The following is a 17,175-nucleotide window of genomic DNA, read 5'->3' as shown; positions in this document are numbered from 1 at the left end:
TGGAGATAAGAAAATTGGAGGATGAGTCTAGGAGCTTCAACATCATTCATGAATAGTTCTAGCAAGAACTAGAAATAGAGGATAAAAAATTATCAAGGAAAGAATGAAAGGATTTTGCTAGAATTGAGAGGTAAAGTATTCAAATTCAAAGGGCCTACCAAATGCCCAACCCAGAGAATAGGAAAAGAGTGACCCCAGGGCACATTCTAGTGAAATTTTAGGATGACAAGGGAACATCTCAGAAGCCTCCAGAAGGTAAAAATAGGGTACATATCAAGGATCAGGAATCAAGAATGCCATTTCTTGTCTCAACAGCCAACTATGGAGCTGGATCCTTAAAATTCTGATGGAAAATTATTTCCTGTCTGGAAATCAACTCTTAGTCATCTTTAAAACAATTTTTTTTCTTTAAGATTTTATTTATTTATTTGAGAGAAAGAATGAGAGAGAAAGAGCACAAGAGGGGAGAGCGGGAGAGGGAGAAGCAGATGCCCCACCAAGCAGGGAGCCCAATGTGGGACCCGATCCCGGGACTCCAGGATCATGACCTGAGCCGAAGGCAGTCGCCCAACCAACTGAGCCACCCAGGCGCCTAACTCTTAGTCATCTTCACACTCAACTGTGAGGGTTGAAATTAAGGTATCTTCAGTGTTTCAAACAATTCACTGGTGCATTCTTTCTCAGAAGCTACTAGATGATTTGTTCTACCAGATGAGAGGAAACCAAGAAAGAAGTCATGAGATGCAGGACATAGGGGACTCCATTCAGGGGCCAAAGATGTTCCCAAGAGGAAGGTGAGGGAAGATGACTCAGGACAGTGATGTAGAGCTGGCCTGGAGGACAGGTGTCCACATAGGACGAAGTGTGCTTGGAGAGACATGGCTAGGCACATCTAACTCACACTGAAAGGCCACCTGTGCTACGAGAATCTGGCAGGGCAGTAGTGATAGGTTCTTGAAAACCAAGCAGAATGAAATACATAATTCTTTAACTTCAGAAAAAAAGAAAAAGTTGTACAAGTAAGGAAATGTATTTCTAGTATTCTACAAAGCCATAATAAAAACTCTGAATGTTGAGTTGATGATTTTTTTACATTGGGAGTCTTGAGGGAGGAGAGGGCACTGTGTGTCTTGTGGGGTGGGATATAATAAATGCTCAGCTCTGACAGTGGAAGTTTCACAAGTAACGTCTCATATGACAGAAATCAAGACATAATAGAAGAAGCATGTTATTCAGAAACATGGCTGTAAATAGAAGAAGCAGTTGAGAATTGAAAGTTGTTGTTTCTGAGGAGCAGGAATCAGCAATGGGGAGAGGTAGGGAAGGAGATGCTATTTTTTTTATTGTACCTCCTTTAGAACTATTTGTATTTTTAAACTATTGATACATGATTCCTTTGATAAAAAAAGAAAAAAATCACTCGTTGAGAGGATCTATGAGAAAGGTGGGAAGGTTCCAGTTTGTTGTGAACCTTGAATACTAATTTGGGTTTTTGACTTAAGGGTGGTGGGGAGTCCGTTGAAGTTTTTGAGCAGGAGCATCACGCACAAGCGGGCGGGGGTGGGGCACTCTGGTGTGATTATCCCCATGGCAATTTATAGGCTGGCTCAGAGTGGGGAGATTTGTTCCTGTATAGTTGGACAGAGAAATGGAAAGTCAAGGGCAGGTGACAACCTTAAGAAGCCCTTGGGCTGAATGGTTAATTCACATCAGCAGGAAGGGAAGCGTCAGGAATGATGGGGGTAGCTTCACCCCTGGGAGGAGGACTAGCGGGAGGAAGACTGGGGAAGACTCAGGTTTAGGGAGAGAGCTGTGGCATTTAGTTGAGTCCAAAGTGACAGTAAGTCGTGAAGGCAAAGCAGTCTAGCAGGCAGAATCGAGACACAGGGTGGGCACTAGCCATCGGGACTGGGAACTCCTTAAAGAGAAGCCATTTTTAAAGAGGCTTTGAGTTAAAAGAATCATTGAAGAGGTGGCCAAAAAAAGTCAGTTAAGAAGCTGACCCTGAAAATTGAGGAAGGTACCAGACCAAAGCATGGTAGCCATGTGAGTAAGATAGGGATTCGGAGAAGATGAAATAAATGAGAAGATAGTTAGGGAACAAAGACTTTCCAACACATACGGTGTAATCCATATTGGTTCCCTTTGTATTGGGTTAATGCTGTTTTCTTCATTGGTATCTATTATCTTTTTAAAGCCCCTTTTGTCCCTGTCCCCCTTTCAAATTTATGATGCAAACATCAGCCATACACCAAATTGGAGAGAGTAGTACAATGAATCCCTTGTAACCACCACCTGGTTCTGACAGTGAATAACATTTTGTTTCATCTGACCTTCCACTTTTCAAGGGAGGGGACTGATAAATTTTAAAGCAAATCCCAGATGTCATATACTTTGAACCATTATTCATCACATACATCTCTAACAGATAAGGGTTTTAAAAAAAACAAAACTAGGGGCGCCTCGCTGGTTCAGTCGGTAGAGCATGCAATCTTTAATCTTGGGGTTGTGAGTTTGAGCCCAATGTTGGGTGTAGAGATTACTTTAAAAAAAGAAAAACTAAACTAAAATACCATTATCCCACCCAACAAAATTAACAGTATTTCCTTCATGTCATACCCAGTCCGTGTTCCGTTTCCCCCAATTGTCTTAAAAATGTTTTTACAGTTGATTTGAGTCAGATTCAAACTCAAGACCATCATGTTGCTTTTGGCTGTTATGTCTCATAAGTCTCTCTTAATCTGTAAGTTCCTCACCTTTTCTTATTTTTTTCTGACCATTTATTTCTTGAAGATCATTGGCATTTGTAGAATTTCTCATATTCTGGATGTAACTGATGTGACATTGAGGTGTTGGGTAACATGCTCCTCTATCCCTTGTCTTCCCTGTAAACTGGTAGTTAGATATGGAGGCATGATTAGATTCAAATTCACTTTTTAAAATTGAAGTATGATTTATGTACAATAAGATAAACAGATCTCAGGTACATAGTTGGCTGTTTTGACAAATGCATACATTCGTGTCCTTCACTATATCAAAATGTTAAAGCATTTCCATCATTCCATAAAGTTCCCTCTCTTACTTTCTTTTGATCACTTCTTCCCTCAGTGTGTGCAAATCAAGTTATACCTACCAAGCACAGTTGAAGATTTTTACCATCTGTTCTAGATTTGCCTTGCCCATGGGTATTTTAGGTATTTTAGTACTTTGGAAAGGTTGCTTTCTCACTAAAAATACTGTAGAGAATCCTGCTGTTGTCCATACCAACTCTTCTTCTCACGACCATGCAACATGTTTTCACTGGCACTTTATATCAGGATGATTTCTGTTGCAAGTAACAAAAATTGGGATCCAAATTGGCTTAAACAATGAAGAGAATTCACTGGCTAATATAACTGAAAATTCTAGATGTAGATCCTGGTTTCAAGTGAAGCCTGATCTAGTGACTCGAAAGTATCACCAAGGGGCTGGCTTTTTTTTTGTTTTGTCCTTCTCCTCTGCCATCTGTTGGGTCAACATCATATTGTATTTGGGTCCAAGATGGCAGCCAGTGCCTCCTAGGACTGCATGCTTTCTCAGTCATACCTGGCAAGGAAGAGAGACTATGTTTTTCCTCGAATTCCTAGCAAAAGTCATAAGATTTGCCCTGATTAAGCTCAACATAGGTCACATACCCACTCCTGATCCAGTCAGCTGCTTACCTCTGCACTTGGGAGTAGAGTCACCTTCCCCAGAACAACATGGATCTCCTAAATGGAAATCAGGAGCTAATGGTGAGGAGGCAACCACAAATGACTGCTTTAATCCTGTAAGCCCCAGAAGCTTCCATGACTGGGGCTTGCCTGCCCCGACCCCATGCTTAACCCTCCCTCAGTCCCTCCTTGCCAGCCACCCTGAGATTTCTCTGGAATTTGGTAACTGTATTCACTCTGAGCTTGATGTTTCCAGCTGGGAAAAGCGCACAGACCCCCGAGGCAGGTTTTACTATGTGGATCACAACACTCGGACCACCACCTGGCAGCGCCCCACAGCCGAGTACGTGCGGAACTACGAGCAGTGGCAGTCCCAGCGCAATCAGCTCCAGGGCGCCATGCAGCACTTCAGCCAAAGATTCCTCTACCAGGTGAGAGGGCAGGGGCTCGCCACGACGGTGTGGAGCCTCCTGGCGCTGGAGAATGTGCTTCCTCACACAGTAGCCGTTGACCTGTTTGGTGAACGGGGAAAGCCGTGGCTCGAAACATCAGTGCTCTGGAGATTTTATGCATCGCCGTGAAATTCCTCAAATTCCATTATTTCTAATTTAGCAACTCACTGTCTAGCCTCCGTGTTTAAGGAATCGAGATACCTGAAACCCAGTTTACCGTCTTTCTTCCGAGACTGGATCTCTTTCCTGGCCCCTCCTTCCACGCTCATTTCTAATTTGAAACCTGAAGGTCAGCTGTGATCTCTCCCGTACCTCAGCTTTTCAGAACAAAACAGCCACCCAAATCCTTTTCATTGCTGCTATTGTTTTTCTTTAGATCTTTCTTGTTTGACAGATTCTCAAGGATAGAGGGAACTTTAAAATTGATGTGAATCAGGGCTTGGTAAACTATGGTCCATGGGCCAGACTGGCCCACACTTTGTTTTGTAAATAAAGTTTTATTGGCACAGAAGCACTCCCAGTAGTTTAGATATTGACTCTGGCTGCTTTTACATTGTAACAACAGAGTTGAGTAGTTACAACAGAGACCATATAGTCTATAAAGCTTAAAATATTTACTGTCTGGCCCGTAGAAGAAAAAGTTTATTGACCCTTGATCTAGTTCAACTTCCTTCTCTCTGATTCCTAATTTTTCTCTGTCCCTTCCAACTTAGCAGTTAGGGCAGCCTCTGAGTTGTTCTCTCTGTTGGCATTGCTCTCTTCTCCAATCTGTACTGCCTGTTCCCAGCAGAGTGGTCTTCAGATGTCACTGTCACTTGATCACTTTTTAAAAGTCACTGTGAAGGATTTAAGGAAGAGGGGCTTTGGTCTGCATTTATCACTGCCATTTTATTTTTTTATTTTTATTTTTTTAAAAGATTTTACTTATTTATTTTACAGAGAGAGACACAGCGAGAGAGGGAACACAAGCAGGGGAGTGGGAGAGGGAGAAGTAGGCTTCCCATGGAGCAGGGAGCCCGATGCGGTGCTTGATCCCAGGACCCTGGACCATGACCTGAGCCGAAGGCAGACCCTTAATGACTGAGCCACTCAGGCGCCCCTATCACTGCCGTTTTAATCAGTGGCTTGAAGCTTTTTGTAGTCATTATCGACAGAACAGCATTTAAATTTCCTACTTAACAGAATTCAGAGTGCTAGGGTCCCAGATTAACTGTCTAATGGCCTCCTGTACTGTGTCCCTTCAGGAGCCCTCCTAGCCTCACCTTCCATCCCATTAGAGCCTCCACCAGTGACCTGGTGGCTGGTGGAACCCAGGCACACAGCCTCTTTGGTAGGGATAGGAGGATTCCCAAACTGGAACTCTGCATATTCTCAGGGCACCTTGAACATGAAGCTTGGGATCTGCCTAGAATTAGAGCAGGTGGTGGATTAGAGGCTGGAAACTTTTTGACCTGGTCCACAACATTGAATCACCCGTGCTTAGTCAACATTATTTCTATTCGAAATAAACTCTAAGCCCACAACCCATTTCTAAATTAGATACTTTCCTAGTTAGATGCTCAGAAAATCTTTAATTCCGTTTAACCAAGTAGCATTCATTATCAACTTTGTTTGCAGCTTTTTCCCTGCTAACCCAAAGCAGGAGCTACACCATCAATCATAGAGGATGGTGTCATCCCCCTGGGCAGGCCTGTCTCCTCTCCTCTCTGTGGGGGCTGATGCTCATCATATAGCGAGTAAACTGATGAGGAACCTCAGTTTCCTTAGTATGAATGAACAGAAAGCACGATGTTTGTCACATTATGTTGTGTTGAGGTCAGCTGGAATGCCTGTCTCTAATCCATGCCCTGGGGGTTCTTATGCCCAGCTTGCACTCCACAGCCCCTTTCACACTTGCCTGGCATCCACTTCTGGCATGTTTCAAAACTGGGTGGAATCCAGTCATTCTCTGCATTTCAGAAATTGTTCCTCCAGAGCTAGGCCCCAAAGACTTTACCTACTCTTTGGGTGGTCGTGGCTATAAAACTAGGAAGGTCCGGGCATTTCTGGCTTTTGACTTAGAGACAAGGACACGTTCTAGGAGTCTCACAATCATTTTGTCTCCCTGCTTACTCAGCTTCTCTAATTTCAAAAAAAAAAAAAAAATCTCTTAAAGAAATCTTTTTTGCTTTACAATGCACCAGATATGTCCTGTCGGTTGACTGAGATGTTTGGTGTGTGAGAGGGCAGGTTCTGGAGGTCAGATTCACTTGGTCTGTTGGAACATCCACTTCTCTGGCCCACCTCTATCGCTCTGGCAGCGTCATCCCGGGCACGCAGAGGTTGAACTTCACCTTGGAGGGTCCCGTTGAAGGAAACATTTTTTTTCTTGAGTACTCCAAACTGGTTTTCTCAGCTTGGCTGGGATTCAGGAGGGTTCTGGATGGAGGTGATTGTTCCCTTTTCTCTGTGAAACAAGATTCATATTGAAAAACGTGTTAGGAATCTTTTTTGGGTCAGCTTTCAATGTCGCTCTGTTGACTTCCCTCTCCCCTGGATTTGCTTTGCCCCTCGTTTGCTACGGTGCCATGTCTTGGTTATAAGTAAGAAGAGTCGCTTTCATACAGTTCTTTTGGGGTTTGGCCTTGGCCCAGGGTTTGACTCGGAAGACTTAAGAGCTGATACTGTACCAGCGGCTTCCCCTCCTCCTCCTCCTCCTGCTGCTGGGCTGAAACCAAGACCTCGTTCTTCTCTACTTGCTCTCGAGAGAACACGAAATGCAGTTCAAGATGGAAGCCAGGGGAACCCCACATCACAGTCTCCCACAGTTCCTTCCTGCCATCTGCCTCATCACACACGTTTTTCAGTTTCTCTTATTGTTCCCTTCTTTCTTCCTTTCTTCCTTTTTTTTTTTTAAAGATTTCATTTATTTATCCGACTGAGACATAGAGAGAGATCACAAGTAGGCAGAGAGGCAGGCAGAGGGAGGGAGGGAAGCAGATGCTCCCCTGAGCAGGGAGCCTGACATGGGACTCGATCCTAGGACCTGGGATCATGACCTGAGCTGAAGGCAGTCGCCCAACCGACCGAGGCCACCCAGGCGCCCATTGTTCCCTTGTTTCTGATATGCTTCCATTTCTTAATGCCCCAGCGTGCCTTTGTTTCTTGTGAGCATCATGTACATACTTGTGTTCTGCCCTCACAGTTTCGCTATGCCCGCTCTTCTGTGATCCTGCTGTGGTTCCATGGGGATGTCCGTCCATTAGAGTGCATTGTGCCTACTCCTGTTTCCAAAGCACTCCCATTACCCCAGCTTTGGTCCTCCCTTAAGAACCACAGTCTGGGGGCACCTGGATGGCTCAGTCATTAAACGTCTGCCTTTGGCTCAGGTCATGATCCCAGGGTCCTAGGATCGAGCCCTGCATCAGGCTCCCTACTCTGCGAGAAGCCTGCTTCTCCCTCTCCCACTTCCCCTGCTGTGTTCCCTCTCTCACTGTCTCTCTCTCTCTGTCAGATAAATAAATAAAATCTTAAAAAAAAAAAAAAGAACCAAAGGAGGTAGCCAGTGTCTTCAGGACTGAAAAAGATCATTCTGTGGCTCCTAATGTGTGGATGCCACATTGCATTATCCAGAAACAGACAAGTCTCATTTCTTACTCTGCAGAGAGCCCCTTGGATTGAACTCTCAAACACCTGGGTTTTGTTCTGCACCCATGGGGTAGATCCTTAAAAGAGGAGCCTGCCTTCTATACAGTAACCTTTATGCCCTTCCCAGAGCCTTTCTTGCCGTCGGCTGTATTTGCTAGACATTCTTTATTTCTGAGTTTGTATCTTAAAATATTACTGGAACTTAGTGCTCAGTCCCTGGGGGAATTGAACTCAACGTGAGCTGTCTGGCTCGGGGCCTGCACCTCAGATGTCCCAAGCGAGGGACAGTTACCAGGAAAACAATTCAGTAGTGTTGCTTTCTGTTCCTACTAGTAAAGGAAACTGTCTTGTCGCTGAGAGTCACCTGCACATCCCAGGATCTTTCTTCCGACTGTAATCCCTCCATGCCCCTTTCTCTGTGCTTCTCTGGCTGTGTTCCAAGCAATACTTAGGATCACTCATTTTAGGGGAAATGTGGGAGAAGAGAAGGGGCAGTTGGTTGACTTACTGGAGATTTGGGGTTTTGGTTTTCAGGTCATGGTGTGTAGCTCTTATTTTTTGTTTCTCTTTGGCTTCTTTCTGTCCACTTCCTTTTCTTATTTTTCAAGTTGTACTATGTACGTTAGGGAAGAAATGTCCCAAATAGTTAAGTGCTTTGCTTTAACTGCAAGCGGTCAAATTGTTGTGAATGTCAGCTTTCGTTGACTCCTTCTCATGCGTTGTTCATGCTTACCGATCTCTGGTCACTTTCCCTTCCTTCTTGCTTCCTCTTCTATTCCCCTTTTCACAGGTTTTGGGGGTGTGTGGATCTGATAGGATGAGAATAGGACAATGCCAAAGAAATTTTTTTAAAAAAGCAACAGTACAGTGAAAGAGAGCCAACATTGTATGCAGTTAAAAAAAAGGCAAGGATCAAGAAGAAGGTTGGGGCCCCTGGGTGGCTCAATCAGTTAAGCGTCGGACTCGATCTCAGCTCAGGTCTTGTTCTCAGGGGTTGGGAATTCAAGCCCTGCATTGGACTCCACGCTGGGTATGGGGCCTACTTAAAAGAAAGAAAGAAAGAAAGAAAAAGACAAGAGTTGATAGTTTTTTTATTCTCCTCCCTGTGCTTTGTATACAAGTTGTAGTTGATTTTGATGAATCATAGAAATCCACTTGGTTAAACTTAGGCCAAAAAGGAATTTACCAAATGAGAATGAATGAACAGAATGATGAAGAACCAAGCTCCAGCAGAAACCAGGGGTAGGCTGGGCAAAGGAATCGTTTGTGCAGGACATTGCCCTGCTGTGCTGCCATTAAACACTTGTTGCTCCCGAGGACTGTGGACTCTCCCACAGCAGTGAGTCATTTCCAGCAGACCCCGTGCTTTCCTGCTGTTCCCCGGAAGTTCTGAGTGGGAGCATCTGACTGGCTGTTCTTTAAGTTTGTGCCTACACTGTAGGTGCCCTGGTGTTGGAAAAGGAAATATTTGATAGCTGATAAATATTTTTTGGTTTCTAGCTCAATGAGGGTCACGGAGGCTGTCAGTAAAGATTGGTCTGTTGATCTGTCGAGTTATGCAGAAGATGACCATCAGTCCACTGAAGCCCAGTTGGTACCAGTTGGGAGCTAATTTCCCACTGGAGCCCGTGACTGCTTTATGGGTTATCCACTCATTCAAAAAAAAAAAAAAAAGACTTGAACCAGCGAACAGTTTCGCTCTGAATGCTTCTTTTATTTTTTTAAAAATGACCTTTTCTGTATTTCTTCCTTTTTGCTACAGCTTATGACCCACTGAGTTCTCTTTGGCTTCATTATCTGAAATGCACGTGTATTTCACAAGTTAGTTCCTTTCCTTCTGTTACCGAATGTTTTTTTATAGCTATTGCTCTTCTGTGTTAACAAGGTTGGAGGAACTTGGGTTTTGGGAGATGCTGCAGCCCACCCCCGCCCCCCGCACTTTTACCAGAATGACCTCTGGGAGCTCCCTTTCAGTAGCCATCAGACAAATCTGAGTTGGGGTGGTGGTTTGAGCACGTCCTCTAGGACGATGGTAACGGGGGCCCTAAATCGAGCACAGCCCAGCTTCCCACACCTTCGTGCAGTTTCATTCTGCTGGGCAGGTGGTCCTTTGCTGAAAGGGGGCTCTGTCCCATCAAGGAACCTATGGTTTCCAGACTTAAACATCTCTGTTGGAACTTGCTTTGGAAGAGTTGCTTGTGTTGTCACCTTGGAAAGAAAGTTTCTCTGTCCTTTCAGCTGGGGGCGGGGGGCCGGCTGTGAAGCGGGGGGCGCGTGTGCGTTGGCAGTTGAGTTCCACCAATGTTTTCTCAAGCCGAGACTGAGCCCCATTCATCGTCCTGCCCGTGTGTGGCTCCGTCGCCCCCAGACAGAGCCAGCCGGGCAGCCCGAAGTCTGCACTGAGAACTTGATCCCTTCATGCGACGATTAAGTTTTAGTAAGTGAAATAAAAATGCTTCAGCAAAAAAGAAAAGAAAAGAAAAAAGAGCAAGCAAGCAAGTGTGGAACAACGGAACAAGACTTGTTTTATTTAACTATGAAGAGTGTTTGACAACAGCCCCCTTCCCTGCAGGATATGAGAGCTCTCTGTCCACTGCAGCCCTGCCCCACGCATCTCCCAGCAGAATTAGGCTGGGGCTGGGGGGGTGCGAATGTAAACAGTGGCCCTGAAGGCCTGGAGTCCCCCCCCCCCCCCCCCCCCCCCCGCCTTCTTTCTCCTGTCTCTCCTGCTCGCTTGCCACCTCGCCCCCGCCCCACCTCCCCAGACAGGCACACACAGAACACTAAGCAACTTCAGGTTCAGGCTGGGGGAGAATAAAGGTGCTTTGTGAAGGGAAGCAAAACATTCCTGGGGGAGGTGAGGGGCCTGGGGCATGAATGTGCCCTCAGTCTGGGCCGGTTCTGCACACCACGGCTGCTCCCTCTGCCAGCGCACCCAGGAGGGAGGTGGAGGGAGGAGGGCCCAGCCCCCAGCCAGGAAGCTCTGGGCGTGGGCAGGGCTTGTGGGAATGATTTCATTGGAAAGGCCTGCGATATTTTTTCCCCTCCCGTGTGTGGTTCTTGGAGAAAGTTGGAGGTGGTGGTGATTTCAGTCGCCCTGGCCGCCGGGGAGCCGGAGCCGAGAGCAGAGGCACCGGCCGAGCTTGCGGGGCCGTCGGGCCCAGGCCCTTCTGGCAGGCCTGGGGCCGGCTCTCTGCCTCCACAGCCCTGGCCCACCTTGCCCTGCACGCATCTTCCTCCCCCTCGCTCCGCCCTCTCCAAAACCTGTCAGGGCCCTCCGTGTGGGGGGCTCTTTTTCGGTTTTTCTTTTTGGAGAAAAACTTCTGGGAGGAGGGGATGTCACCTCAGGCCCCACTGTAGCCTGTGTACCAAGTGCTCAAATATGAAAACGAGTCCTTGGCATTTTTATTTTTATCGATCGACTTATTTTTAACCGGCGGCTTTTTTTAACCTCTGTGTTCTGCTGTGTTTCTTGTGTTTAGTCTTCAAGTACTTCGACTGACCATGACCCACTGGGCCCCCTCCCTCCTGGCTGGGGTAAGTACCGAGTTCTTCCGTGTACTCAGCCGTCTGTCAGCTGATGCCCCACTGTGCTCTGTTGTCTTTCCCTGAGCGGCTTCCTCACTCCCAGCCCTCAGCTGCCCATTTCGCTTCTCGCCAGCACGCTCCGTGGGGAGGCCCAGCCTGAGTAGTTACAGACGTTGGAGCTGGAAGGTTGGGAAGGCAGTTGAGTTCCCCTGCACCCCTGGAGCATTCACCCGCCATGGCTGAAGGAGTGTGACCCTGCGGACAGAGCCCTTGGGCGGCCATGGGACTGTTGGGTTTTGGTCCTGACCTTGAACTGTCTACCCACCCATCCGACCTGTCATTGACTAAGACATTCTGGCGCCGGCTTACTCGCTGGTGCATTGGTTTCAGGTCTGTGGCTGTGTGATTGGGAGGAGCCACCCCACCAAAACTTTCTTTGCAGCTGAGATGTTGGAGGACTTCAGCCTAATTTTGTCTAAAGAAAGCCACCCTTTTTCTTTGTGACACAGTTGTGAAAGAGGCCAGAGGGAAGCAGTTGAGAGAGTTGAGTGCTGGGTGGCAACTCAGTGAAAGTGCATCGTTGCTGGTTAATAGTACCATGCTGGATTCTCCTCATCAACTGGAGAATTTTAGCTCCGGTGTGTGATTTGCCAATAGTGAGTTAGAAGGAGGGACATGTATGACTTGGGAGAAATTATGGGCTTTGTGGCTATTTTGGGTAGGAGTGATGATGCACAAAGGGGTCATGAGAGATGGTGAGACTCAGTGCATTCTGCAGCTCTGAGCCAGTACAGAAAGAGTCCCTGGGGGTGGAAGAGGGCAGTTTTTTGCAAGAATCAGCAGGTGTCGGATTTAATGTATTGTTTGGGCCGGTGGAGGACAGTAGATGCTAATTTGGTGGTGTGCACATGTGATATAAAATTGGGCAGGGGCACGCTCCCCAATAAAGATGGAGAAGCGGACGATGATAGGATAAGCATGAACTGGAAAAGTATGGCTTTTCAGCTGGAACCCCCTGGTACAGACACACTACTCCCTGGTAGTAATTTACCAGGTTGCATCACCCCCCTCCTTGGGCCCACAGGGTGTCACTTAGTGCATTACCACTGCATTCCAGAGCCCTGGAAGGACCTTGTAGACCTTCTAGGGGGACATATTGGTTAGTGGGGCATCCAGACAGTTCTTGATTTTCAGCTAGGGAATCCCTTACGCACACAGATCATCCACCTGGCTCTTTGAACTGATGAAAGGTCCCTGGTATCTCAGAGATCAGCAGCCAGTCCAGTCTGAGGAGTCGAACACAGGATCCCAGGCGAGGCAGGGGAGAACGCTTCAGATTAAGCAAGAATCCGTGGTGTTGTTTGGCAGCCAATAGACGCTGTGACCTGGAGCCAGGGACCCAGAGTTGCTCGTGGATCTATAGCGTCAAATGATTGATTTCTGTGCAGGTTCTGTTACATGATGGTCACCAAGTAAGAGCAGCTTTAGCGCCTCGAAAAGAGCTCCCAGAAGCCAAGTGTGGAATGTCTGAGATGGGAAGAGGAGCCATGGCAAAGTCAGCGGTGTTTACATACGACCAGGAAAACACACAAGCTTATATTCGTATGAAACTGAGAAGAAAGAACATCCGGCCGAGGGCCAGGGAACCTCCCTAAGCAGATCCTTTGGGCTCTGTGTTGGCTTTTTCAGGGCTGGGACAGGGCCACCTTCCCAAGGAGAGTTCAGCGAACAGGAAGAGCAGCAGAACCAAGTGAGAATTGCATTTAGTAGGAGCCCGCGATCAAATCTACTGGGCTCTCCTGCTCACCGTCCTAGGTCCCTTTCTGCTCCTCCAGGAGAGACCCCACGGTTCTCCCTACACCCAGGGCTCAGGACACCTTGGGTTTAGATCCATATCTCTTCAGCTGCCTTGACCCTGCACATGTGACTAAACGCTTCCAAATCTGCTTCTTCCCAAAGGAGGCAAGCTCACTTCAGGACTTTCTGAGCCCTCAGACTATGAAATTGCATGCAGTGAGGCAGTTCCAGTAGCCCCCACCTCCGCCCACAGCAGCGAGTGCATAGCCCCCAGGCCGGCTGGACCGATCTCCTGGCCTGTTGATTAGCATTGGCTTTGATTGACCCTTGGCAGAGCAGACACAGAGGATCTAGTTCAAAGCAGAAGCTTCTGGGATGGGAACAGCTTCTCCTTTTCCTCAGAACCTTCTTGGGAAGCCTGCCTTCTGTGGGACAGTCCCATAAACTGAGCTGAGGTGACGGTGGCTCTGTCATAATTTTGGGCATCTTCTTTCTTTCCTTTTGTCTGTGCTTTAAAAATTTCTGTCAAGTAACGGATACCACGTAAGGCAGAGAGTCCAAGACCCTGGGTTTTTCCTGAGAACGTTGCAACCTGATGCTTGAGGGGAGAGGAGTGGGCTCCTCGGTTCTGTGCCTTTTTTAGCTTTTGGTTTCCCCCTCACTTCTGGAACTAATTATTTTTATTTCTTTAATTTCGCCCTTTCATTGTAAAAGAGGGAGGGCCATTTGCATCATTTGTTTGGGGGACAGAAACAGATTTGAAGGCTCAAGAACTTCCTGGGAAAGCTGACCTCACTTGGGTTCGCAGCCTGTCATCCACTTGGACCTGATGGGGCACCCCTCTCAACACCTCTCAAAGCCCGGAATCACCAGCTAGAGTTGGGTCTGCCCAGACTCCCACCCGTGAGCACCCAAGCCCCAAGAGAGGGGAGAGAGTAAGGATTGTCCAGAGGACAGGGGCAGTATGTCTGAGCACCCCCAAACACTGCCGTGGCTCGAAGCACACACTTAGGTGTAGGAACAAGTGGGCATTGTAAGTGCCCGCAGCCCTAGGCATTTATAATGCACACGTGCGGTGTAGCAGTTTTGCTGAGATGTGAGAGTTTTAGAACAAAGCTTTGCCTTTATGCAGGGGGAAAGAGATAAGGTGGACGGTAGATAGGCCCTGTGGTACAGAGCGCTGATCAAAAGGATATGAAGGAAAATGCAGCCGCCCCCCCCCCCCCGTGACCCGGTTTGGATGGAGCAGTGGCAGGACCAGAGACCAGCCCATGAGGGACTGGGGTGGGGACCGGGTTGAGGGGAGCCTGGCCGTGCCTCCACTTTGCACACAGCTGGATGCAATTAGGCCTCTGGTTTCAGCTGGGCTGCTCCCCTTCCCTGTTGCCACACCGCCCCCTTCCCTCCAACGAATCAACCAACCAAAGACAGTGCTGGATCTTGAGTTGGAAATGTGTTTATCCTTCCCCCACTCCCCAATAGGGAAAGATTCTCTTTGTCCTCTTTACAGTGAGAGATGTGAGTGAGCGAGGCTTTCAGCGGTTAAACTTTTCTGACAGGTGGGGAATGGGAGCAGAAATTCGGACCGGTGCTCCGGAGAGGGGAGTGGACGTGGGCTCCAGATGTTTCAAGCTGATTGTCCTCTTTTCTTTCTTCTCCCATGGCAGAGAAGAGACAGGACAATGGACGGGTGTATTACGTGAACCATAACACACGCACTACCCAGTGGGAGGACCCTCGGACCCAGGGGTAAGGACTTGGGCCGGGTTGGCCCCGTGTAGGCCCCGTGTAGCTCCAGTGTTGGCCAAGTGCCCTGACCTGCGTTGGTCCTCTCTGGTCAATATTCTGGGATCTTTAGCTACACACCAGTACCCCAAGACTCTTACCATATAGTGTCTGCCTAATGAGCCTTGAACGTGGCTTCTTAAATTGACCTTCCTGATGGATAGAGAGTGGCCCGACTGGCGGGTATCGCTGGTCTCTGCCACTTGTGCAGGCTGCTAATAGTGTGATTTCAAGAGGTTTGAAGGAACCTCTGCACCCCCACCCTCCAGAAGCTAGTCTAGGATAGCGGCGTGTGGAGTCTCACGATTGCTGGTTGGCCACTCAGGCCACGGCCATCTACCCAGAGCTGGTACATGACCTCTCTCTGCTCCAGAACTGTCCTCATGACTTGGGTGGTACCAGGTGCCTTTCCTCAAAGGCCACCTTCAAGGGCTGTGCGGAGCCCGGGTAAAAGCAGAGAGAAAGCAGCAGTTGGGGAACCCCAGCCTCCTAAGCATTGAGGCCCAGAAGGAGAGCTTGGCTCATAACTCCTCTCTTCCTGTGTTTCCAGGATGATCCAGGAACCAGCTTTGCCCCCGGGGTGGGAGATGAAGTACACCAGTGAAGGGGTACGCTATTTTGTGGACCACAATACACGCACCACCACCTTTAAGGATCCTCGACCAGGGTTTGAGTCTGGGTAAGGACTTCCCACAGGCCACCTTAGTATCTGTTCGCAAGGTCCGGGTTTATCCTTGTCCTTCTCCTTTTACTGCCCTCTGGTGGCTAATTTTGGGGTCACAGTAGAGGGGATGGCAGGAGGATCTGGAGGAGTGGGGAGGGGGGCTGTCCTCTTTATTCGGAATAACACTAGTGGTCTTTCTCTAAAAGCAAGAGGTCTGGCTTTATTTCTGGTTTTTGTTTTTACTTCTCAAATCTGTCTACAGAAATGCCAGTTATTTCCTTTCTTTTATGCCCACCTTTCTGGTCTTTAACATAGCATCAGCTTTCCTCAGGGCTAACTTTTGCTAATTTTTGAGAAATCACGTGGGTTCTAGAACATCTTTGCTCTCCCCAGGACGAAGCAAGGTTCCCCTGGTGCCTATGACCGAAGTTTTCGGTGGAAGTATCACCAGTTCCGTTTCCTCTGCCACGTGAGTGCTGGGACCGGACCTCCCCCAGACACTGGGGTTGACCGAGTTACTTTGGCATGATTTCCCAGTCTCGCAGAGGTGTTGAGATGCCTGCGTCCCAGGTGTGGGCCGGTTACTTGTCCTGCCCTGAGCATTGTCAGACATCGTCTTCCGACAACCAGCTCCCATTTCTGGGGTACCAGGCTCTCCGCCACTTGCCCAGGGAGACGGGGAAGCCTGTTTGTACAGACAGGAGACCCGACTGAATAGTGACCACTGAGGTCCTGATTCGGGGTTGGTTTTCTTTTTTTCCTTTTTTTTCTTTTTCAGTCAAATGCCCTCCCCAGCCATGTGAAGATCAGTGTTTCCAGGCAGACGCTTTTCGAGGATTCTTTCCAACAGGTTAGAGAATAATCATGGTGTCTAAGACCCAGCGAGGAGAAGGCTCCCTCACACCACCCCATCTTCGATCATGTGGCCTGTTAGCCCCACATGGTAGAGTTTCCAGGGTGTGGGCCTTGGTGACAAGTGTCTGCGGAAGAGCAGGACTTAGAATTCCCTGCCCCCTGCCCCCGGTCCACCATGGAAGCGGGGAGTGGCAGGCTGGCCACGATGCTCTGTCTCCCCAGATCATGAACATGAAGCCCTATGACCTGCGCCGCCGACTCTACATCATCATGCGGGGTGAGGAGGGCCTGGACTACGGGGGCATCGCCAGGTGAGCTGCCCCCCGTCTCCCCCGGCTCTAGTGCTCGCGGCCAGAAAGCTGCCCCCCCTTGCTCAGATCGGTTCCCAAAACTCTGAGGCACCTTCAGGAGTCGGCATGGGTGGGGCCAGTCCACGTCCTGGGGTCCCCTTGTGGGCTGGGCATTAACCCTTGAGTTACTGGTCTGTGGAGAGGCTGGGCGCTTCACAGGGACAGTGGTGTGTGATTTCTGTACCTGAACCAGTCTGGCTGCACCAGTGGGCAGTGGTTAAATATTGGTGTCCTATGGTTTCCGTTCGAAATCGACCCTGGGCTTCTGTTCTTGAGGCAGCTGGGCCAGGTTGAATCTGGTGTGTTGGTGTGTGCGTGCCACATGCAAGTTGGGTCACCATCCAGAGGGCCTTGATCAGCACTCACTACACATCACGTGCATAGGGTCAATAAAGTTAAAATGGCTGATGTACCCATAAAAAGAG

The 17,175-nt window shown here is 48.4% G+C and overlaps 1 protein-coding gene across 3 annotated transcripts in view; it reads left to right on the top strand.

Annotated features, from left to right (window-relative positions):
• WWP2 (WW domain containing E3 ubiquitin protein ligase 2) overlaps window positions 1–17,175 on the top strand; it is a 159,828-nt gene that overhangs the window by 135,982 nt on the left and 6,671 nt on the right. For all 3 annotated transcript variants that reach the window (XM_035024870.1, XM_035024869.1, XM_035024868.1), the window contains 7 exons: window positions 3,949–4,123; window positions 11,254–11,308; window positions 14,764–14,845; window positions 15,432–15,560; window positions 15,939–16,014; window positions 16,324–16,395; window positions 16,623–16,711. In XM_035024870.1, coding sequence (XP_034880761.1) covers window positions 3,949–4,123; window positions 11,254–11,308; window positions 14,764–14,845; window positions 15,432–15,560; window positions 15,939–16,014; window positions 16,324–16,395; window positions 16,623–16,711 — 678 coding nt within the window. The remainder of the gene's footprint in view (window positions 1–3,948; window positions 4,124–11,253; window positions 11,309–14,763; window positions 14,846–15,431; window positions 15,561–15,938; window positions 16,015–16,323; window positions 16,396–16,622; window positions 16,712–17,175) is intronic.

Source organism: Mirounga leonina, unplaced genomic scaffold, assembly GCF_011800145.1.
Source record: "Mirounga leonina isolate KUSES-001 unplaced genomic scaffold, KU_Mleo_1.0 Mir_180, whole genome shotgun sequence".
NCBI lineage: Eukaryota > Metazoa > Chordata > Mammalia > Carnivora > Phocidae > Mirounga > Mirounga leonina.
This window is presented reverse-complemented; position numbering and strand designations above follow the sequence as displayed.